Below are 21,169 nucleotides of genomic sequence, written 5' to 3' on the forward strand. Positions count from 1 at the left end.
GTCGCTGCTGTCCCTGTTTGGTTCGCTGCGCCCCGGGACGCCTGGCCCAAGCCCAGACCCAGCCCCTCGCGCACAGGTTGGGTCTGGGCCAAGGTTCTTAACCCAGGGAGCTGGTGGGAGCCTGGCAAACTGGGCATCACCTCCCCCAACACTCCTTCCCCCAGCATCATCCCTGGGCGCTGAGTCTTCTGAGCCTCAGAGATGGGCTCAGGGCCCAAGGGTCTGGAAAAACTCTATAGGCTCCACCCCTTAGGAAATGAAGGACTTCTGCTAGGTTTTCAACCTTATTTCATCCTTACTGTTGTGTGCATTTGATGCTTCGTTTGTCAGTATTGGTGGAACAAACCCAGTAGGGGCTTCTGTGTTTCCTCAGTTATCATGGGAGATCTGACACACTAAATTTATTTTTCTGCAAGGTAAATGGGGTACTACCATAAAGACAACTTAAAAATATGCTCTTTTTTTTTTTTTTTTTCCAGTAAAGAAATGCTCCTGATGGAGTTAAGGGAAAAAAGCAATATTTCTGGGTGGGACAGTGTGGAAGTTGGGGGTGGGGTTCAGAGGGTGAGGGTAATTTAGCGTTTGTGGGGAAGTAGAAGGGTTTCAAGACAGCACTGAGATTTTCCAAAAACTTTCTGTTGTGTTCAATCCTCTGGTTCAAGACCGCAAGTACCAAAAGTTAAGATTAGGAAAAGCAGAGTCTTCAAAATGTACAGCATGTTCAGAAAAGTAAGGGAAACTTGCTGGCTCTGCTTATCTGATGAATACTTCATGAATGTAGAGGCTTTTCAGAGAGGCCTCTGTGAAGTAATATTCAGATGAGAGTGCTTTTAATGTTCCATTCTATGTCGTTGTTAGGAAGGAATTTCACTGGAGGAACTTCTGGAAGCCCCACTCAAGATATTTTTAGATAATTCACTCAAGTGGCCTATTTATTGCTCATTAAGAAAATAGTTATTTGAAAATCAGAAAAAGTTGTGAATTCTTAGGACAAGAATTGGATTGGAAATGATGTAAGTGGGAAAAAATCAGTTCTCAATTGGATAATAGATAGTTAGCAAAGTGCAGTTGAAAAGAGCATTTTGCTATCTACATTACTGATTATTTCCGTATTTCTCATAATTTATCTTTTAAGTTTGTATTTATTTCCACATGGTATAGCTCTTTGTTTTGCTTTCTTAAGCTGTTTCTCTTCTTGTCTCTCATCTGCTTAGGTCAGCATTTAATAATGATATTTTAATAAGATTTTTTATTTGAAGGGGACCTCATTCTCCGGTTTGGCACTGTCAAATAGAAATATATTGTGAGCCACAAATGCAAGCCACACATGCAACTTAAAATATTCTGATTGTGATATTAAAAAGGGAAAAAGAAACAGGAGAAATTAGTCTTTGCAACATATTTCACTTAAGCTAATATATCCACTGTATTGCCATTTTAACATGTAATCATTATAAAAATGATTAGTGAGATATTTTGCATTTTTTGTATTAAGTCTTTGAAACTGGGTGTGTATTTTACACTTGCAGTGCATTTCATCCAGACTGGCCACATTTCAAGTGCTTGATAGCCACATGTGGCTTGTGGCTCCAGTGGTGGACGGGACTGGTCCAGTGTTAATTACCAACTAAGTGGCCCCAGGAGATTGGGAAGGGCTAACAAAATTTGTAGCCAAGGCGTTTCTGGGGACAATGGGCAGCAAACAGAAGTTCTCTGAATCATTTCTGTTGATACATTTCAAAACTTCAACTGGCAGCCCTGCTTCTTGAGATGTCATTTTGACCTTAATTCTAAAATAGCCATTGTAACTTTTCTTTCTCTTTTCCAACTTGTACTCTTGTCTTCATACTATTTTCCAGTCAATTTCTACTTAATTTTTTTTTATGTGTGGAAAGTTCCATACCTTTAATTAAAAGATTTTGGCATTCACTTTTTGCATTTATCCTTTTTTTAAAATATAGGGAGTACCACCTTTATTATGTTGTTTTATTCTATGTATTTATACAAGGAACTTTATTTTTATAATTAGTATTTTCTCCCATATAAATAAGAGTGAAATGATTTTTTCTTTTATTTATTTTTGATTTTTTTCTTTTAATAATTTTTAGCTGCCGCATAGACTTTATTTCTAACCCTAACCTTATAACTTGGCCAGCTCTCTGTAAGATCTAAAATGTGTGAGTTATTTTTGGTTCCTATATCATACTGCACATTAATTGCCATTTAGAAAATTTAACACTTAACATGTAAAGGTCAATGGCCAGTGTTCCCTGAGAATTAGACACCTTTCTAATTAATCTAAATTTGAGGTGATCGTATGTTTTATGAAAAACAGTTGTAATTTTAGTAACTCTGATTTGTAGTTCATAATATATAATGATATATTGGGTATTTTTAATTCATAACTGAGTAGAGGCTATAAGCTTTAATTACCTTGTGTCTAGGTTAAGAGGCAAGTTAATGCATATTTCTATAATCCTGTGTCTAACTTGCAATAGAAATTTCAAACCAGATGGGAATGTGTAGTCATCTATTCTAGTTTTCTCATTCTCCGAGTGAGAAAATGAGGACCAGAGAGGCTGAAGGGCTCAGTTAACAAACGTGATGCCTAGGGGCAAGGCGCAGGCAAGACCCAGGTCTTCTAGGCCAGCGCCGTGCTAATTTGCTCCCATTGAGCTGCTTTCTCGCTTGACAGTGGGTCAACCCAGCCAGTTTAATGAAAGAATGCATTTTGTAATCTGCACAGAATAATTTATTTCTTGTCTGAAACATGAACTTTTCAACTGCTTATTTTTGGTATCTTATAAACACAAATGAAATAAATATCTGTATCATGGCAAAGGTCATTTAATTTATACTAGCTTTGGACAGAAAATAAAAATTAGCGCCTACTGAATATAGTAAAACTGCACTTTGCTCGCTTCTCAAAGTTTCTACCATTAAAGTAGTACCCTTCTCAGTATTGCTATCACAAAATTTAGACTAAAGGTCAACAAGGTGGGCTGCTGCTGCCCTTCAGCAGTTTTAACCTAGTGTCTGCTGCTTCAGGTCAATTTCCTTGCAAGGTTGGTGGTACCTGGTTCGTCAAGATGATATTTTAGCAGTTTGTTCTTGGTTTTTCTTATCTTTAATACACTTCATACACTTACCAAATCTTATTACACTAATCTCCTTCCACCTGTCCATCCATCCTTGCACTGATGTTAAACTCTTGGACATCTCTTCCTTTTGAGTGCCATAATGAATAACAATATTTTGTAAACACTATATATCAAGATAGACACTTTGGTTTTAAAAGTGCTTAAACAAGTTGTAAAGTTAATATACCAAACTTTATCTGTATCTGAATTGGAGATGTCTGAATAGCACATATTTATTGTTGATGAGGCATGAAATAAAGGTTTTTCATAGAGTAAGTAAAATACTTATGTATATTTTAATAGCCAAATTCATATCAATGTTGGTTTCTAAAGTTAATCTTTCATGCAAATATTTATTTAATAAGCCACTATGATAGAAAACTGTATGTTCTAGAGTCAGACTATGGGGGTCCAAGTTTTGCTGCTTATTTGCTGCTGTGTTAACCCTTCTGAATTTCACTGATTCATCTGTGAATCAGATAATAAGGCCACTCTGCTGGGTGATCATGAGAGGAGAGAGAGACAATATATAAAGTGACCACCTCTCTGCCTGTCATAGAAAAGACACTCAGCAAACACTAGCTATTATTATCATTGCTAAAAAGTCCTAAATCCTGCCAATTTATGTAAAAAGATATATCAGAATGTAGCTTTGATAGCATAGCCTTTTGATAACAGAGCATTATTCATAAATATGAACTTAAACTGCTAGTGTTATGAATACTTAAAACTCTAGTTTCTTCACTATCAGTATTCAGTTTTATGAATATATTAATATACCTGATTGCTACCTTATTCATTTATAATTACACTTCTATTTATCTTCATTCCCGTTCATATTCTACACAACTATGACTGTTTGCAATCACAATCCCTATGTAGATAGTTTTATTAGAAATATTCTGGCATCTGCATTCACTGTTTATAATGATGCAAAGGCAGTTGTGAATTACTTTTATATAAAATAGAAGACTTTTGAAGTTAATGAAAATATATTTTGCATTGATTCAAGTCAACAGGGGTCCACACTCACACCTGCTTTATTATGTTTTTTTCATGAAAAAACAAACAAAATGCATAGAATGGCAAGCCTAAAAGATTTTGCAAGTGATAAAAGTGGCAAGAAGAAAAATGCAAAGGGCTGTCTGTTATACATATGCTGGTCAACCATCCTTTATTACTTTTGATCCCCAAGTACCACATCTGAGTTTCTATGAACACCTTAAAATCCAATTGTTAAAGACTTTTCCCAACAGTCAATTTTTCAGTTTTTCTGGAATCCTGGTCATTTGGAAATCAACAAGGTGGGCTGCTGCTGCCCTTCAGCAGTTTTAACCTAGTGTCTGCTGCTTCAGGTCAATTTCCTTGCAAGGTTGGTGGTACTGTTTTTCCATGTACTGATTTTTCAAAAGCATGCTCAGGCCAGTTGCGTCTGCCTTTGCATTAAATTTGTCCTGAGCCATTGCTACTGAAATAATATTTTATAATGATATTCTTAATACCTATTGTCCTATTAACATCTGTTGCATGCTTGTTATACTAAGTGATGGCTATCGGGAAACCTCGCAATACGGTTACAGACAGCAGAATGTTGAATAATTAAACTATGCATGTAGATTAATAGTCTAATCTCACTGCCTGTGTATGGATAGTAGGAAAATAACATCCATTCCATTACTAGTGTATACAGTAGAAATCAAAAGCCATCTCCTACAGTTGGAAACAGCAGTTCCTTAAAGCAAATGTTTGCTTAATTTGTATCATTTCCATTAAAATGTGCTATTAATATTACATAAATCCCTAACCCCAGTTAAATTCTATGACTCATGTCTCCAAGCTACTACTACAGTTCAATTGACCTTTAGGAAAACCTAAAAGGAGATTGTAATCTCTCAAAACAGAAAATTCTGACTCACAAGGAATACGTTCAATCTTAAAATGAAGAAGAATATGGCAGAAAGTCATTTTATTGTGTTGACCTGCTTCAAGAGTAATCATTTTGAATGCATCGACCATGCACTGACAGTGAGTCAGTACAATGCTGCATGATGAGGCATGAACATTGCAGGGAGAATATCATTATAAAATATTTCTGGAACGTCTTTGTGTAATGACTACTGTACATGGAGGCTTTCGTTCATTGTGGGAAACTAAAAACCAGTCAACATTTCATTGACATGTGCATGATGCTGAACAGTTTTGTATGTAAACTATTGCTTTCTGTACTTTTCAATTATTCCTGTCATTGACTTCTCCAAGATTTATGCGGTCATGTCTTCAGATTGCTTTACTAGTTTCTTTAAGTTCTGTAAATAAATGTCCATAAATATACATTGATGTTGTCTTTTCATAATTAACCATTGTTTTTGTAAAAGGACCATACTGGCATTTTAAGTTAAAATGCCATTTCTAGTATGGAATATACCTGCTGCAAAGGAAAATAAGTGTTGGTTTACACCTTGCAAACATACAGCAAATTGGTGTAAACAGGCAGAATATTAATTTTATAAACACCTGTATATCATTCTTTATATATTTATAAATGATTGACATCCCTTATGACTATTTTTGAGTATTGGTCTATTTGAATACAAATATACATTTAAATGTATATTTCCTTGTGAAACACAACAGTGCTAAATTTCCCCACAGTGTTTCTTCCTTTTTATTAAAATACATTCCTCATCTCTGCCACAGACTGAGAATTATCAAACAAAAATTAATAACAAGGCAATGATGCAGAGAATGAACCAAAATATCATTGATTCTTTCCATATTATGAAAAAAAAGTATTATGTCAGTGTTCTAACTTAACTTCTGTGGTTGTAAGCAGGTTGTGATTTGGCATGCTTATTCAAAATGCACTCAGCATGTATTGAAATTTCCTTAATTGTTATGTGAATTGTTTGCATATGTGGTTATTATATGTGATTTCATTGTACCTGTATGTACTTGTATCCAAATTTGTTTCTATTATGCTTGATTTTGCTGGCCATTCTTGGATGACCTAGCAACTCAAGAATCCAAAGCGTTTTGTGCTGTCTTCTGTAATATGTATACTCTCTGATGTTTTGTCATACCGTGTCAGCTTTTAATTTTATTCTTGTCCAACAAGATATCTTTTATATTTGTTGGAAACAAATTTATGCAAAGACAATTTTAGTAAGCTTTGCTCAACACAATTCTTTATTAATTAAATTGACTATTTTGTGACATTGGAAAATGTAACATGCCAACTCTCTCTTTTTGCAGTTGAACCACCTTCAGACTTGAATTTTAAAATTATAGATGAAAATACTGTTCATATGTCATGGGCAATACCACCTGATCCAATTGTGGGTTTCAAAATAACAGTGGACCCTACAACGGGTAAGTTTTGGGATGCTGGGATTTTTGGACAGAGACATCCAAGATGATATAATCTGATCCTTCCCCCACCTTCTGCTTCATTATGAGGAAGCCAAGATTTAGAAAACCAGAGGGGTTTACCTAATGTCACAAGATATTTGGTGGCCTCAGGTCTCCAGGTTTCTGGCTCAGGACCCACTATTATATTTTTATAGTGTTAGCTTTATTAACTTGGTTTGCTGTGTAAAGCTGTTAGACTCTATCCCTTGATCAGAATATTGCTGGTAATCTTTGATTTTATAAACTAGAACGATGACGGCTTGACATTCTTCTTGAATCACTTAATCTGTCCAACACTTCAAGTGACAAGTGATGAAGTGAGGTGTTACACTTTGCCCAGTGTCCTGCATACTTCAGTGCTCAGGACACAGTGTTCTGGGATCGTGGTTAGCTGCCATGATGGAAGACAAGGATTTACTGGGTAAATTCTGTAGATCCTAAGGCTAAGAGTCAGTATCCTTGATGTTGCTTGAGTAGGGAGAACCAATCTCTCTTGACTAACTTTTATTTCTAACATGGAATGGGAATAAAACCATTTTTATGAGCACTGGCCAAGTGGTAGGAAGGGGTCTTGATTGGCTGATAGAAGAGATAGATGATGTCAACATAACTTATCACCAGAGCTGTGTTTGCATGCTTATGGCCTTTAAAAATGCCAATGATTTTAAATGCTGATTTATCAGGGGATTGAGAAACTGTTATCTGTTTTCAATATGACCCAAGAGCTTAAAAAGGGATCAGGCGTTTACTTTTTCTTCCTTGAATCTTTTCTTCCCAAATATATTTGCAGTTAACTATTTCATTGATTGCAAAGCCAAAAAGCAGCTGAAAGAGTTCATCTGGTTTCCAGATGTTGGAAATGACTGACTGTAGAAACGAACACTGGGACCATCCATACCCACAGAGCCCTGGGGTCTTATTTTGCCATGGTGGGCCCTGGTTGGTTCTGCAATGCTCCACATATTAACTTGGAGCATTTCTCAGGGTTCTGTCACACTTGTTGCCTTTTTTGATTATTTATGTTTTGATGAAAATTAATATGGTGAAGAATTTTAAAAGTCATTTAGTCTCTAACAACTACTGTTTCCTGTTGAATTGAGCATTAACATAATCTAAAAGGAAATACATAATTGCCAGCATGTAAGGAAATGCTCAGTATGCTGTACTTCGAAATATTTGATAGTTAAGTCAGTTCAGAGGACCATGGTTACCCTTCAGAGTATGCCCCACTCACTGGAATATGGAGGATACATCTCTCCTATAAAAGTGAATGCTGTTTCCCAGTAGACATTCATTTTAGCCAATGGGGTTTGTTGTCTTTGAGTTGATTTTTAGCCCTTCATTTTCTTTTGGTACTCTCCGATACATAATTTAAAATTAAATTATTTTCTGCTTTATATCTCACTTATAAAAATTTTGTTATCTACCATTAGTATTCAAAAACAATGAAATATTTTTTTTATATTCTGATATATCTTTAATCTAGAGGCATACTTGAGTCCTCAAACAAATATGGAATATGATTGTAACAGGTAAAGGCAATGCCGGTTCATTTATTGAATTTCTAGAATTCAAAGTGTTAGTTTTGGAGGACAGTAAAAAATAATGCTTGGGCATTTTGAGAAAAATGTGTATTTTGAATTTTTAGGTTTTGAGTATATCTGGGAATTACAGTATATTGTATTACGTTATATGTGAAAAAAGATTTGTTGCATTGATATTTTCCTTTCTATATTTCCAGATGGGCCCACTAAAGAATTTACCCTTTCAGCTAGTACCACTGAAACTTTATTAACAGAGCTTATACCTGAAATAGAGTATGTGGTGACAATCACTTCATATGATGAAGTAGAAGAAAGTGTACCAGTTATAGGCCAATTAACAAGTAAGCACACATATAAAGTACTTTTATACCTTAAATTTTGCAGAAGGTTTCTCTTTCAAATTTAATTTGTTGTTATGCAGTTAATTTACATCAGCATTAACTGTTCTTGCTCTGATCCTAGTTATTAGTAGATGTGAATAATGTACTCACATTTATAAGCTTGGTCTCTGCAAGCAGCAGGAATGTTATCAATGAAAACTATTAAAAAGCGTTAGACTTTGCCAAGCTACAGAGTTTTTATCTCTTTTTGAAATATATCTAAAGCCTCACTGAAAATAATTTATTTGCAAGGGAATGCTTATTTGGCTGTATTCTCTGACAAGCTGGGAATACACCATACACTTGAAGGACAATACACTTACTTTCTTCTTAGGAAGTATTTTTATGGGTTCATTTCCCTTTGTAATAATCAAGTTTTGATTCAGTTCAAACAGGTGGCCCGACAAAGCCAGGGGAGAAGAAACCTGGAAAAACAGAGATACAAAGTAAGCATTTTCCTTAATATTTTATGTGGTTTTGCAGAAGTAAGTTATAAATGTAATATATAAAGGAGATGTTCCAATTCGATCCATAGTTTGATCTCACTCCTATATTAATTTCTGTAAGTTTTATCTACAAGTATAGGCAGTGTAATAGTAATGTACGGCTAAGTGGTTATAATACCCACATTCTTACTTTCTAACCATTCTAGGGACTAAATATTCTTTTTACTGGGGGTGTATTAAATGTGTGTATGTTCAAGTTTCCCTGCAGTATTCTGGCAGTAGGTGAAAAACAAAGCTCATCACTGGATTTAAATTGTAGAAACAGATGGTAGCTTAGGGACACATGGGAAATAGAAGGTTGGACCACAAGGGAGATGCCCTCGTGGTGTCTTTAGCAATTCCATTGCCGTGAAAATTGCTGTATATATTCTGGTCATCTCTAGGGTGTTTATGTGGGCTTACTTGGTGTGACTCTAAACATTTCCAGAGTCTCTGTAGGATGTCTCTGATGAATTGATGCATTTGTAATCAAATGAAAGCAATTTTATGGTCTGGTTTTGTGGTTTCTAGGCCCTTTTTATCCTACACTGCTCTGACTTACTGGGATAAAGCCTTAAGTGGTTGGACTTCTGATTTTGCCACCTTATAAATGGGATTTATGACTCGGGATAACAATAAAAATATTGTGAACACAAAGTTCCCTTTATCTGGAATTTTCCCTCCAGATCACTGTTTATAATTCTTTATAATGTCTAATAATCTGAAGTGAAGTTTATAGCATGCAGTTACAATGCAAATATTTTCCCTGAATCATCAATATTTATTCTAAAGCAAAGTATTATTCCAAACATTGACTTCCAATAGACTTAATGTTGGCCCATTAAATAGTATGCAAAAATTATTTAGGCAGGCAACTTGTATTGGCTTGCAAATTTTTCCAGGACCCTTTCCTTCTTTTCTGAGCCAAATACTTCTCTTATTATCCACCAACTGACTGCAGGGACAAAAATATCTTCAGAAAATTTACTCAGCTTTGCCTTATGAATACAGATTTTCGTAAAAACCAACCTGTTTCCCACTCACCAACTGACCACAGAGAGAAGAAAAAATATGTTTGATTACAAACACCAATTGTTGCATTTTTGGGGATTTAAAGATACCACATGTGTTTTTACTTTTGAGTTAAAATATTTTCCCTGCCTTTTCTTTAGTGAAAGTAGATTTAGTTGTGAAATTTAAATGCATTGATGATTTGCATTGAATGTGCAAATGCATTGAAAATATTATGGGTATTTTGCATTATATTTATGATATATTTATGATATTTATGGTACTTCTGTTAAGATTTCATTAACCCTCTGGGCTAACCAGCTGCCAACTTTAGACCATTACATTGTAAAGTGCAGGAGAATGTTAAAAGATTTGCTTTTTTCTTTAGCTCTATTGCATTTGCTTAAATGGCACAGCAATTGTTCTGTAATTTTACAAAAATATTTATTTGACTGCACCAGATCTTAGTTGCCTCATATGGGATCTAGTCCCCTTATCAGAGATGGAACCTAGGCCCCCTGCATCGGTAACGCAGGGTCTTAACCACTGGACCACTTGGGAAGTTCCTGTTTTGTATTTATTGATCTAAAAGTACCAAGAATGAAAACACTTCGCTTATATTTCTTTTGTATGTCTCCTAGATATTTTATATAATTTTTACTTGGAGAAAAGAGTGAGGATATAGTTATAAAAATAGATAAGTCAATAGCACAAATGCTTGGGTCATAGGCTCTTGGAGAATCGGTCATATATCTTTTCATCTTGTCTTGCACAATGTCTTCTATGACATTTTAAAGACATAGTTGCAGAAATGCATGTTCATGAAGGTACTGAAAATACTTCTGTGTGTGTGTTAAGTTGCTTCAGTCATGTCTGACTCTCTGTGACCCAATGGACTGTAGCCCGCCAGACCAGGCAAGAATACTGAAGTGGGTTGCCATGCCCTCCTCCAGGGGATCTTCCCAACCCAGGGATTGAACCCATGTCTCTTATGTCTCCTGCCTTAGCAGGCGGGTTCTTTACAGTGCCATCTGGGAACCTGCCTGAAAATGTGTGCCAATAAAATTTTGTGTTCTTTTGTGCATGTCAGTTGTGGGGGAAGAACAATATGAAATGTTCTAATGAACGAAATGATTTTAGGAGCCAACATTTTTGCAATGTTAGTTTGTATTCTTTAATGCTAGATGTATTTAATAGCATGTCATTTAAAAAACGTATCACATATATTTCAGAATGTTCTGTCAGTGCCTGGACTGATTTAGTTTTTCTTGTGGATGGCTCATGGAGTGTGGGAAGAAACAATTTCAAGTACATCTTAGACTTCATTGCTGCTCTCGTGTCTGCTTTTGACATTGGGGAAGAGAAGACAAGGGTTGGAGTTGTTCAGTACAGCTCTGACACCAGGACGGAATTTAACTTAAATCAGTACTACCAACAGGAAGAGCTGCTTGCTGCAATTAAAAAAATCCCATACAAAGGTGGCAACACAATGACAGGTATTTTTTTTTTTTTTTTTTTACAAATTTTGGTATTGTTTAAGATAAATGAAGTGTCTGTGTGGGAAAGGAATGATGGGTTGCACAAAAGATCATATGTTAAATAATTTTGAAAGTAATCTCGCACTTTTTGATTTTAGTAAAATTGTATAGTGTGGAGTGACTGAATGTATCTCTTTTTCATTTCAGGGGAAGCCATTGATTACTTAATTAAAAATACCTTCACGGAATCTGCTGGGGCAAGAGTTGGCTTTCCCAAAGTGGCAATTATTATTACAGATGGCAAATCCCAGGACGAAGTGGAAATTCCAGCAAGAGAGCTTCGAAATATCGGGGTTGAAGTTTTCTCTTTGGGTAGGTCGTGTTTGCTGAAGTGTTTTCCTTTTAGAACTACTTTACTAGTTCATGCTCAGAAGATGAAGGCTTGATTCCTCAAAAAGGATCCTTCCTCAAGGAAGGAAAACAAGGTTTACTGCATCTTATAGCGTAGTGTTAATCCAAATCATTTTTGAGTAAAATTTTGATTGTCTATTTCTTCATGTAACTCCTCCCTTCTTTAAAAAAACTTTTTTATTGGTGTAGTTTCAGGTGAATAGTAAAGGGATTCAGCCATACATGTACATGTATCCATTCTCCCCCAAATTTCCCTTCCATCCAGTCTGCCATATAATTGAGCAGAGTTCCATGTATCATACAGAAGGTCCCCATGTCCCCCCTTTTTAAAAAAGGCATTAAAGCTGCATATGTATTAAGTAAGGCGATATTCACATTCCTTGTCAATCCTCTGCTTTTCAAAGAATTCTGGGCCAGTGGTTCTCATAAAGGTCCTCCTTGTATTATCATTAAGTGTTTTATATGTATTTCCTCTATTATGTAACACTTGAAGAATTCAGAGGGCTCCAGCTCATTCAGGACTCTGGAAGAAAAAAGTATTATCTTCCCAGATGGCAGCAGGGACAAATGATGGCGTGGTTGGCATGAGAGCCTAGTCTGTTTTACCAACCACTCATTTGCCTCTGTGGCCACATTATGTGAAATGAGAAAATGTCATTCAACCGTTTTTGTCCTTTCAACAGTTGCACATTCGTTAGGAAACAAAGCAATTCAGTTTATGACTGAATAAGGATTTGCAAATGTCTTCACTTGGGAAAGACTAAGAAAGCAAGGAACTTCCTTGATCTGACCCACTTCCCTTTTCAAAGATCCTGTGTGTGTGTATGTGTTAGTTGCTCAGTCGGGAACTACTCTTTGTGACTCAGTGGACTGTAGCCCACCAGGCCCCTCTGACCATGCGATTCTCTGAGCAAGAATACTGGAGTGGGTTGTCATTCCCTTCTCCAGGGGACCTTCCCGACCCAGGATCGAACCTGGGTCTCCTGCATTGCAGGTGGATTCTTTAATGTTTGAGCCACGTTGAAGGGAAGCCCCTTCAAATATCCTACTCCCTTTTTTTGAAACTTGATTTTGTATCGGGGCATTGCTGATTAACAATGTTATGATAATTTCAGGTGAATAGTAAAGGGATTCAACCATACACATACATGTATCCATTCTCCCCCAAACTCCCCTTCCATCCAGGCTGCCATATAACATTGAGCAGGGTTCCATGTACCATACAGGAGGTCCCCATTGGTTATCCTTGTCCCTTCTCTTTTAAAGGCATTAAAGCTGCAGATGCAAAAGAACTCAAACAAATTGCCTCCACACCTTCACTCAATCATGTTTTCAATGTGGCCAACTTCGATGCAATTGTGGATATTCAGAATGAGATCATCTCCCAGGTGTGCTCAGGTGTGGATGAACAGCTCGGGGAACTGGTCAGTGGAGAAGAAGGTGAGTGAATTGTTGGGGGTTCCCATGTGTTCCCCTTTTCCATTATTTGAGAGCATTTATGGGTTTACAAACGGGGGGACATTTAGGTTAGTACTCTGCAATTTAAACTCATCACAGCGCTGTTTCTATTCGGTGGCAAAGTTTTCTATCACCATAAACTGCGTAGTGTTTTCAGAGCTCTTAAGAATATTTCAAAGAGCAGTCAGTTTGATCCTCCCACTTTTGCACAATGTTCCCATTTATCAGTCATTGCTTTTAAATACATGGGAGAGAGAAAAAACATTTCATAAAGATCCTTTGGGGCGTTAAAAAATCACAGTTTCCATGATTGTTCTCCTCTCAGCCTGAGAATTGACAACTGATTAAAGATAAGTTCTAAATAACTCCATCTTCAATCATGTAGACTCTTTCATCTCCAAACCCCAAGCATTTTGGCAGTGTTCATGGGCTGTAATTCAGTTTCAGAACTCCTTCTTATTACCTCATGGGCTCTGAATCTCTTTCTTTGTTTCACTGCCTAATGTCTGATTTTTTGCTCTATATTGTTACAAAATCCACCCCCGTCTGACTTTCCCCTGCTCATCTTCTCCTACTCAGTCTTTTAAAACATTTGAGTTTTCATCCTCACTAGGGTGCATGTGTGAGGTTAGGCCAACTTTGGTCCTGCCCCTGTTCGCACTCTCTCTGGCAGGGGGCACGGGCTTCATCCCAGGTGGCCACAGTCGTAACTTTGGGGTCTCCTCTCTGTCGCTGGCGATTGCCTGCGACTTCTGTCCCCTCACTGTCTGCATCAGTCCGAGGCTTTGCCCAGGCTTCCAGGTGGCGCGTCCGTTCCTGTCCTCCCATTATTTCTCATTTCTTTAGGCATCGTTTTTATGGACTATGTCTGATTGCCTTTCAGAGAAGACAGTGAGTGACCCTGTGCATGTTTTATCATCCGCTGTCTCAGGCTGACTTATAAAAACGTAGAACCATATCTTCTGGGAGATAGATTCCATTGACAGATCTAAAACTTCGAAGATTTGGTCTGAAATAGCTTAAGATACTTTGTTATTAGCTAAGTACATGACTATGTTCTACATCGACTAAGGATAGAACGTTTTTAGATGATCAGTATTTGCTTATCAATCTGCATGTTGTACACCGTGGTTTCACCTCTGTTTGGTGGCATTCTGAACATAGCTGAACTTTTTCTTCTAAACCCTGAATGAAGTGGAAATACAATTATTTAAAATTACAAGAATCTATCATTTAAGAACGGCCGACTTCTTATCTTTCTTGGCATATTATAAAGTATCTTTAAAGTATTACATTATTATGCTTAAAGTTTTATGAAAAGGGAAAAAATTTCTAAAGTATTGAATAAGTCATTGATTTAACAAATATTTATCAAGTTCCTCCTTTGGTACCTGAATAAAGGCCATGACACGCAGGCGTGCTAAGTCGCTTCAGTTATGTCCAACTCTTTGTGACTCCAAGGACTGTAGCCCTCCAGGCTCCTCAGTCCATGGGATTCTCCAGGCAAGAATACTGGAGTGGATTGCCCTGCCCTCCTCCAGGGAAAGGGCCCATGAATGTAATACCAAAAAACCAAAATGGAAAATCTTGGCCCCAGAAATGAATTAGGCATCTGATGTCCTATTATGAATTTTTTCAAGGATTTCTTTGCCCTAAACTTCTCATCTCCTGGATTAAAATTCAGGTGCTGAATCTCTGGTTTGGGGGGTACAAGTGGAAGTGGGTGTCTGTGACTGGGAACTTTTCCTGATAGGTGCATGTGACGTGTGTGTGTGTGTGCTCAGTTGCTTCGGTCGTGTCTGACTCTTTGCAACCCTATGGACTGTAGCCTGCCAGGCTGTTCTATCCATGGGATTCTCCAGGCAAGAATACTGGAGTGGGATGTGATGCCCTCCTCCAGGGGATCTTCCCAACCCAGGGATCGAACTTGCGTCTCTTAAGATCCTGTGTTGGCAGGTGGGTTCTTTTACTACTCGTGCCACCTGGGAAGCCCTTTTCCTGATACAATCATGATACAACCATTGAATAAGGAAAACTGAGGTGTAGCAGTAAAAACCTCATTAATGGGGTTGCATCTCACTGTTTTTAATCACTCTTCTGCTTGTTGTTTTGTAGTTGTTGAACCTCCTTCAAATTTGATTGCCACGGAAGTCTCGTCGAAATACGTTAAGCTAAGCTGGAGTCCATCTCCTAGCGCAGTGACTGGCTATAAAGTTCTCCTTATACCCATGACCACGGGAAGCCGACAGCACGCTCTGAGTGTGGGGCCTCAGACGACCACGCTCAGCGTCCGTGACCTCTCAGCAGACACGGAATACCAGATCAGCGTTTCTGCCATGAAGGGACTGACATCCAGTGAGCCCGTTTCAATAATGGAGAAGACTCAACCAATGAAAGTTCAAGTGGGTGAGTTAATAGGGTGTGAAGTATGTGGAGGTCCATTTAATAGTATACCTTTCTGGTTCAGACTTGCTTTTAAACAAAACAGTTGCGACAAGTTTCTTTTAAAGAAGCCTGCTTACTAAGAAAATCAGATGTCTTTGGCCCTCTATATGCATGGGTTCCATATCCACAGATTCAACCACCTGTGTTGTCTGACGTTGGTTGAACCCGCAGATGTAGAAATCTGTGAATCTGGAGGGCCAGCCTCCCTGTGCTGTTTTATAGAGTGGACTTGAGCATCCACAGAGTTTGGAATGGGAAAGGAGGTTCTGGAACCACTCCCATCCCCAGGATGCAGAGAAGCTGCTGTATTTATATTTTTATGATTAATTAATATTTGTTTATAATTTGTTTATTTCATGTGATTAATGTTTGAACTTTAATGGGCTTTCTTTCTTTTTTACAGAATGTTCACGTGGTGTGGATATAAAAGCCGATATTGTGTTTTTGGTTGATGGTTCCTATAGCATTGGGATTGCAAACTTTGTTAAAGTTAGGGCCTTTTTGGAAGTTCTTGTAAAAAGTTTTGAGATTTCACCAAATAGGGTACAGATAAGTCTTGTCCAGTACAGCCGGGATCCTCATACTGAATTCACATTGAAAAAATTCACCAAAGTTGAAGATATAATTGAAGCAATAAACACTTTCCCGTACCGAGGAGGGTCTACCAACACTGGGAAAGCAATGACTTATGTCAGAGAGAAAATATTTGTGCCGAGCAAGGGTTCAAGAAGCAATGTCCCAAAGGTCATGATTCTTATCACAGATGGAAAATCTTCAGATGCTTTCAGAGACCCGGCTATAAAACTGAGGAATTCAGATGTTGAAATCTTTGCTGTTGGTGTGAAGGATGCTGTTCGCTCAGAGCTAGAAGCCATCGCCTCTCCTCCTGCTGAGACCCATGTGTTCACAGTGGAAGATTTTGATGCTTTTCAGAGGATATCTTTTGAACTCACACAGTCTATCTGCCTTAGAATTGAACAAGAATTGGCAGCCATAAAGAAAAAAGGTTAGTAGGCTCTCTAAAGTAAAAGTTATCCCTTCATGAACAAAGCATTTTTGGTTCTAAAATAGAGGATAATCTGCTTTGTCAATTCTATCTGTAGGAAAAAGTAACTTTCCTGTATTATTGAAAACTGCTGAGCTTAGCTCATTTACCTCTGAGACATGGCTTTCTCCTGGCTATGGGTCAGATGTTTATTGGTGAAAAAGCTGTTTATCTTCAGAGTCATACAGGACTAGGAACCAGCTTTGTCACGCCCATTTGTCATGTCCAATTAAATAACTGTGCATTGAGTGTCTGGAGGGCTGAGCTAGTTCCTTTGAATCAAAGGTAACTGGAGTATAGTCCTGGATCATTGAAATCTTTTTCCTGGACCATTTTTGGGCATCATTCCTGACAAATGAATTCCCTATTCTCTTCTCTTCATTTGCTCAAATTCTGTTTTTCAACATTTGATTAAAAGTCCCATCTCTTGCATCAAGCTTCATACCTGTTCTAGTGCTATAATGCTGACCACTTGTAGTCATTTGGCATTCAAATAGACTACATTTTTCTTAATAACCTTGCACTCTCTTTTCACTCCAGTTTCATTGTATGTCCCCTAAGGATAGGGAGTTTGCCTTAAACATTGCATCTTCCTATGATTTGGTTTAATAAATATTCTTTTGTTAGGAAAACATTTTAAATTATTACTTTGAAATATCTACTTATGGTATGACAGAAATATCTGTCAAACCATTTGCTTGATGATTCATTTTAGATCTGATACTGTTTAAATATTCCAGTTGTGGGTATGACCATTCTGTTACTGCTTTGCCTTATGAAGCTGAAAACTCTAATTGAGTTTTTTTTTTTAACTAGTTACTTTTACTTAAACAACATAACAGTGTTATGAATGATCAAGACAAATGGTCAAGACCGAGATCATTTGCAGGGCTGTGAGTGAGAGGCTTTCTCTCACTGGTCTTGTATGGACTACTTACTCAGTGCATTGGCCTCAGTGACCACTCTCCCAATAGAACAGAAGCCATTTCAGAAAATGCGTAGCTGTTGGGTCTGTGTTTGCTTTGTAGATTTAAAAATTTTAACTATGTCCTTCTTTTTCTCTTAACAGCTTATGTGCCTCCAAAGGATATTAATTTTTCTGAGGTGACTTCCAACAGTTTGAAAACCAGCTGGTCTCCTGCTGGAGAAAACGTTTTTTCGTACCACATCACCTACAAAGAAGCTACTGGGGATGATGAAGTGACGTTGGTGGAGCCAGCCTCGAGCACCAGTGTGGTCCTCAGCAACCTGAAACCAGAGACCCTGTACCTGGTCAATGTGACTGCGGAGTACGAGGATGGCTTCAGCATCCCCTTAGCTGGAGAGGAGACCACCGCAGAAGGTGTGAGGAGGGTTCCCCACCGTTTCCCCCAAACTAATAGTTTATCGTAGAACAGAGTCACCATGGGAAATGACCATCTGCTTTATAGTTCAGCACTGTGAATGCCCTTGTAGGATTCAGTTCCTTTAAAATACAACTACTCATAAACCTTTTTCAAAAGGGAAAAAGCTTTTAAGTGAAAGATCCTATGTTTATTTTGATGAATTTGAGGTTGAGACATAGAGAACCATTAATAATTATGGAATTAGCTCTTGAAATACTGCTTATCTAGCATTTTCTGTCCCATGTTTCAAATACTTCAGAGCTACCAAACCTCTGATGACAGATATATATTACCAGTTTTTTATCTTTTTAAAATTGTGGTAAGATAAGGCAATGGCACCTTACTCCAGTACTCTTGCCTGGAGAGTCCCATGGATGGAGGAGCCTGGTGGGCTGCAGTCCACAGGGTCCCTAAGAGTCGGACACAACTGAGTGACTTCACTTTCACTTTTCACTTTCATGCATTGGAGAAGGAAATGACAACCCACTCCAGTGTTCTTGCCTGGAGAATCCCAGGGACGGAGGAGCCTGGTGGGCTGCCGTCTATGGGGTTGCACAGAGTCGGACATGACTGAAGTGACTTAGCAGCAGCACAGCAGCATACCTATTAAAAAACATTATAGCAACCCTTTTAAAGTGTGCATATCAGAGGTAATTAGTACATTCATATTGTTGTGCTAACATCACCACATTCGTCTCCAGAACTTTTTTATCTTGCAAAACTGGAACTCTCTACCTGTTAAACAACAACTTTTCATTCTCACTGCTACTCCTAAACAACTCCCCCTTCCTTCCCTGCAGCAGCCGTTCTACTTTCTGTTTCTATGAATATGATGACCCTAGGTTCCCACGTGACTAGAATCATACAGTATTTGTCATTTTGTAACTGGCTTCTTTCACTTAGTTTAGTGTCCTCAGGGTTCATCTGTGCTCGAAGCATGTGTCAGAATGTCCTTTCTTCTATGATTGAATGATATTCCAGTGTATGTATAGACCAACTTTTCTTTATCCGTTCACCCATCAATAAGCACTTGGATTGCTTCCATCCTTTAGCTACTGTAGATAAGCCTGCTAAAAACCTAGGTGTACAAAGTTGACCAGATGTTTTAAGTGATACTTGTTTAGATGTGTCCACTTTACTGGAAAGAGTTGAATACTTTCTGATACATTTTTCTTCATTTGATATTTACAATATTCTGAAGAACCTTGTTAGAAGACTACCACCAGATATTTACTCCTTAAGATAAATGCAGTGAATATGATAAGAGGCATCAGTTGTTCTACATTTTTGTTGGGTATAGAAAAGGCTGAAACAGCAGCATGAGGAATTTAAGATAGTTACAAACAAAGAAGTGTTTGCTGACAGGGAAGGCATGTGCAGGTCTACTTGCTGATAAAAGCTAGAGAATCTTTGAGTTTTTCAAATATGATTGGTTTTTCTTTTGTGCATGGTTCAGGTGTATTCCTTTCTGAAGGTTAGTAGACTAAATGGCCTAAGGTGTCTCCTTGTCTTATGATTTTTGTGATAGTATAACCTAGCAGGCCACACTTAGCTATTTCTGACTTTCTGCTGATTTCTCTGTAATGTCAAATTGTGGTTTGATGAGCCTGGCCTTTTTTCTTCAGCACTTTGGGGTGGAGATGGAACTTTGTCTCAAGAAGGAAATTGAAATCTAAAGGGTTTTTGAGTACAGTCAACTATATTTGTATACACTCTTATTTTTCCTCAGTGGGCTACTACAATAGAATTTGGTAATGCCTTGCAAGTTCTGTTATTTGTAGTGAAATGTGAGATTTGAACTTTCTTCTGTCAATAAGTGTCTGATTTAATATCTGTATTAAACTAGCAGTTGTTAAGCTTCTGCTATGTGTCAGATACTATGATAATTGTTTCCAAGGATTATCTCATTTCACCACCTCAATAACCCTACAAATAGTCACGTTTTTGCTTTGGCTAAGCTGAGACTCAAAATTACACGTTAATTAAATTTCAGAGCCAGTATTCAGATCCATCAGTTTTGTTTGCTTGGACTAATATAGCCTTTTTCCTTGCCATATTAAATGAATCATGGATATAGGTCTGCCAAAAATTTGCTTTCTTTTCTTGAGATATGCAGTTCCTTTTCCTCCCTGGAGTGGTCTATTGATATGTTGTACATTTAGATAAACTTCTAATTGCATGAGAGGTACATGCAGATATGCTGCATTGTGGTTTTACCCTAGTGGATTTAGTTCATCTTTCCTGACCATGTTGTCCATATGAACACTTCGCTTCTTAGACAAAAGTCATTAAACCACAAAACCAAGTGATGTTCTCATTTGGACTTAATGAAAATTTCATTTAAGACATAATGAAAATTTCATTTCATTTAAATTACATTGCAATTTAACTTCAAGATTTAGATTCAGCTATTAGTATTCATTATGCTTCCTTCATAGCTCAGTCGGTAAAGAATCTGCCTGCAACGCAGGAGACCCAGGTTCGATTCCTGGGTTGGGAAGATCCCCTGGGGAAGGAAATGGTAACCCACTCCAGTATTCTTGCCTGGAAAATCCCATGGACAGAGGAGCCTGGCAGGCTACCATCCATGGGGTCGCAAGAGTCGGACATGACTGAGTGACTAAACCAAGGAGTATTCATTAAGTACCTACAAATGTATTTGGTTTAATACATGTGTGGTCTAATTATTCTCAAGTCAAACGACTGTGCAGATAAAAAAGTTAACGGTGTGACTGATTGGATAAGACAATTTGTTCAAGTGGGTGAATATGGTAGACCTCATATTACTTTCCTGTGTTAGGCATTACTTTCCTGCTTTTTTGAGAAGATCTAGTAAGAGTGAAAGCCTTGTTACTTGTACTTGACGAAACAGATTGTCTTTATTTTTGATTTTATGTCAATATTAATTTGCAATTTTATAGAGTATTTATGAATTTAAAAATTTACTGTTATATATCTCTTTATTTGATTAAACAGTTG

The 21,169-nt window shown here is 37.6% G+C and overlaps 1 protein-coding gene across 2 annotated transcripts in view; it reads left to right on the plus strand.

The window, feature by feature from the left end:
• The window catches only part of COL12A1 (collagen, type XII, alpha 1), a 120,258-nt gene that overhangs the window by 3,713 nt on the left and 95,376 nt on the right, over positions 1–21,169 (plus strand). The window contains exons 3-11 of one of the 2 annotated variants that reach the window (XM_010855266.1): positions 6,393–6,509; positions 8,290–8,433; positions 8,859–8,918; positions 11,201–11,464; positions 11,654–11,818; positions 13,124–13,297; positions 15,431–15,721; positions 16,164–16,766; positions 17,875–18,147. The exons of the other annotated variant lie outside the window; for it this stretch is intronic. Coding sequence (XP_010853568.1) covers positions 6,393–6,509; positions 8,290–8,433; positions 8,859–8,918; positions 11,201–11,464; positions 11,654–11,818; positions 13,124–13,297; positions 15,431–15,721; positions 16,164–16,766; positions 17,875–18,147 — 2,091 coding nt within the window. The remainder of the gene's footprint in view (positions 1–6,392; positions 6,510–8,289; positions 8,434–8,858; positions 8,919–11,200; positions 11,465–11,653; positions 11,819–13,123; positions 13,298–15,430; positions 15,722–16,163; positions 16,767–17,874; positions 18,148–21,169) is intronic. 2 annotated transcript variants of the gene reach the window in all.

The sequence above is a fragment of the Bison bison genome, unplaced genomic scaffold (genome assembly GCF_000754665.1).
Source record: "Bison bison bison isolate TAMUID 2011002044 unplaced genomic scaffold, Bison_UMD1.0 scf7180017864362, whole genome shotgun sequence".
NCBI lineage: Eukaryota > Metazoa > Chordata > Mammalia > Artiodactyla > Bovidae > Bison > Bison bison.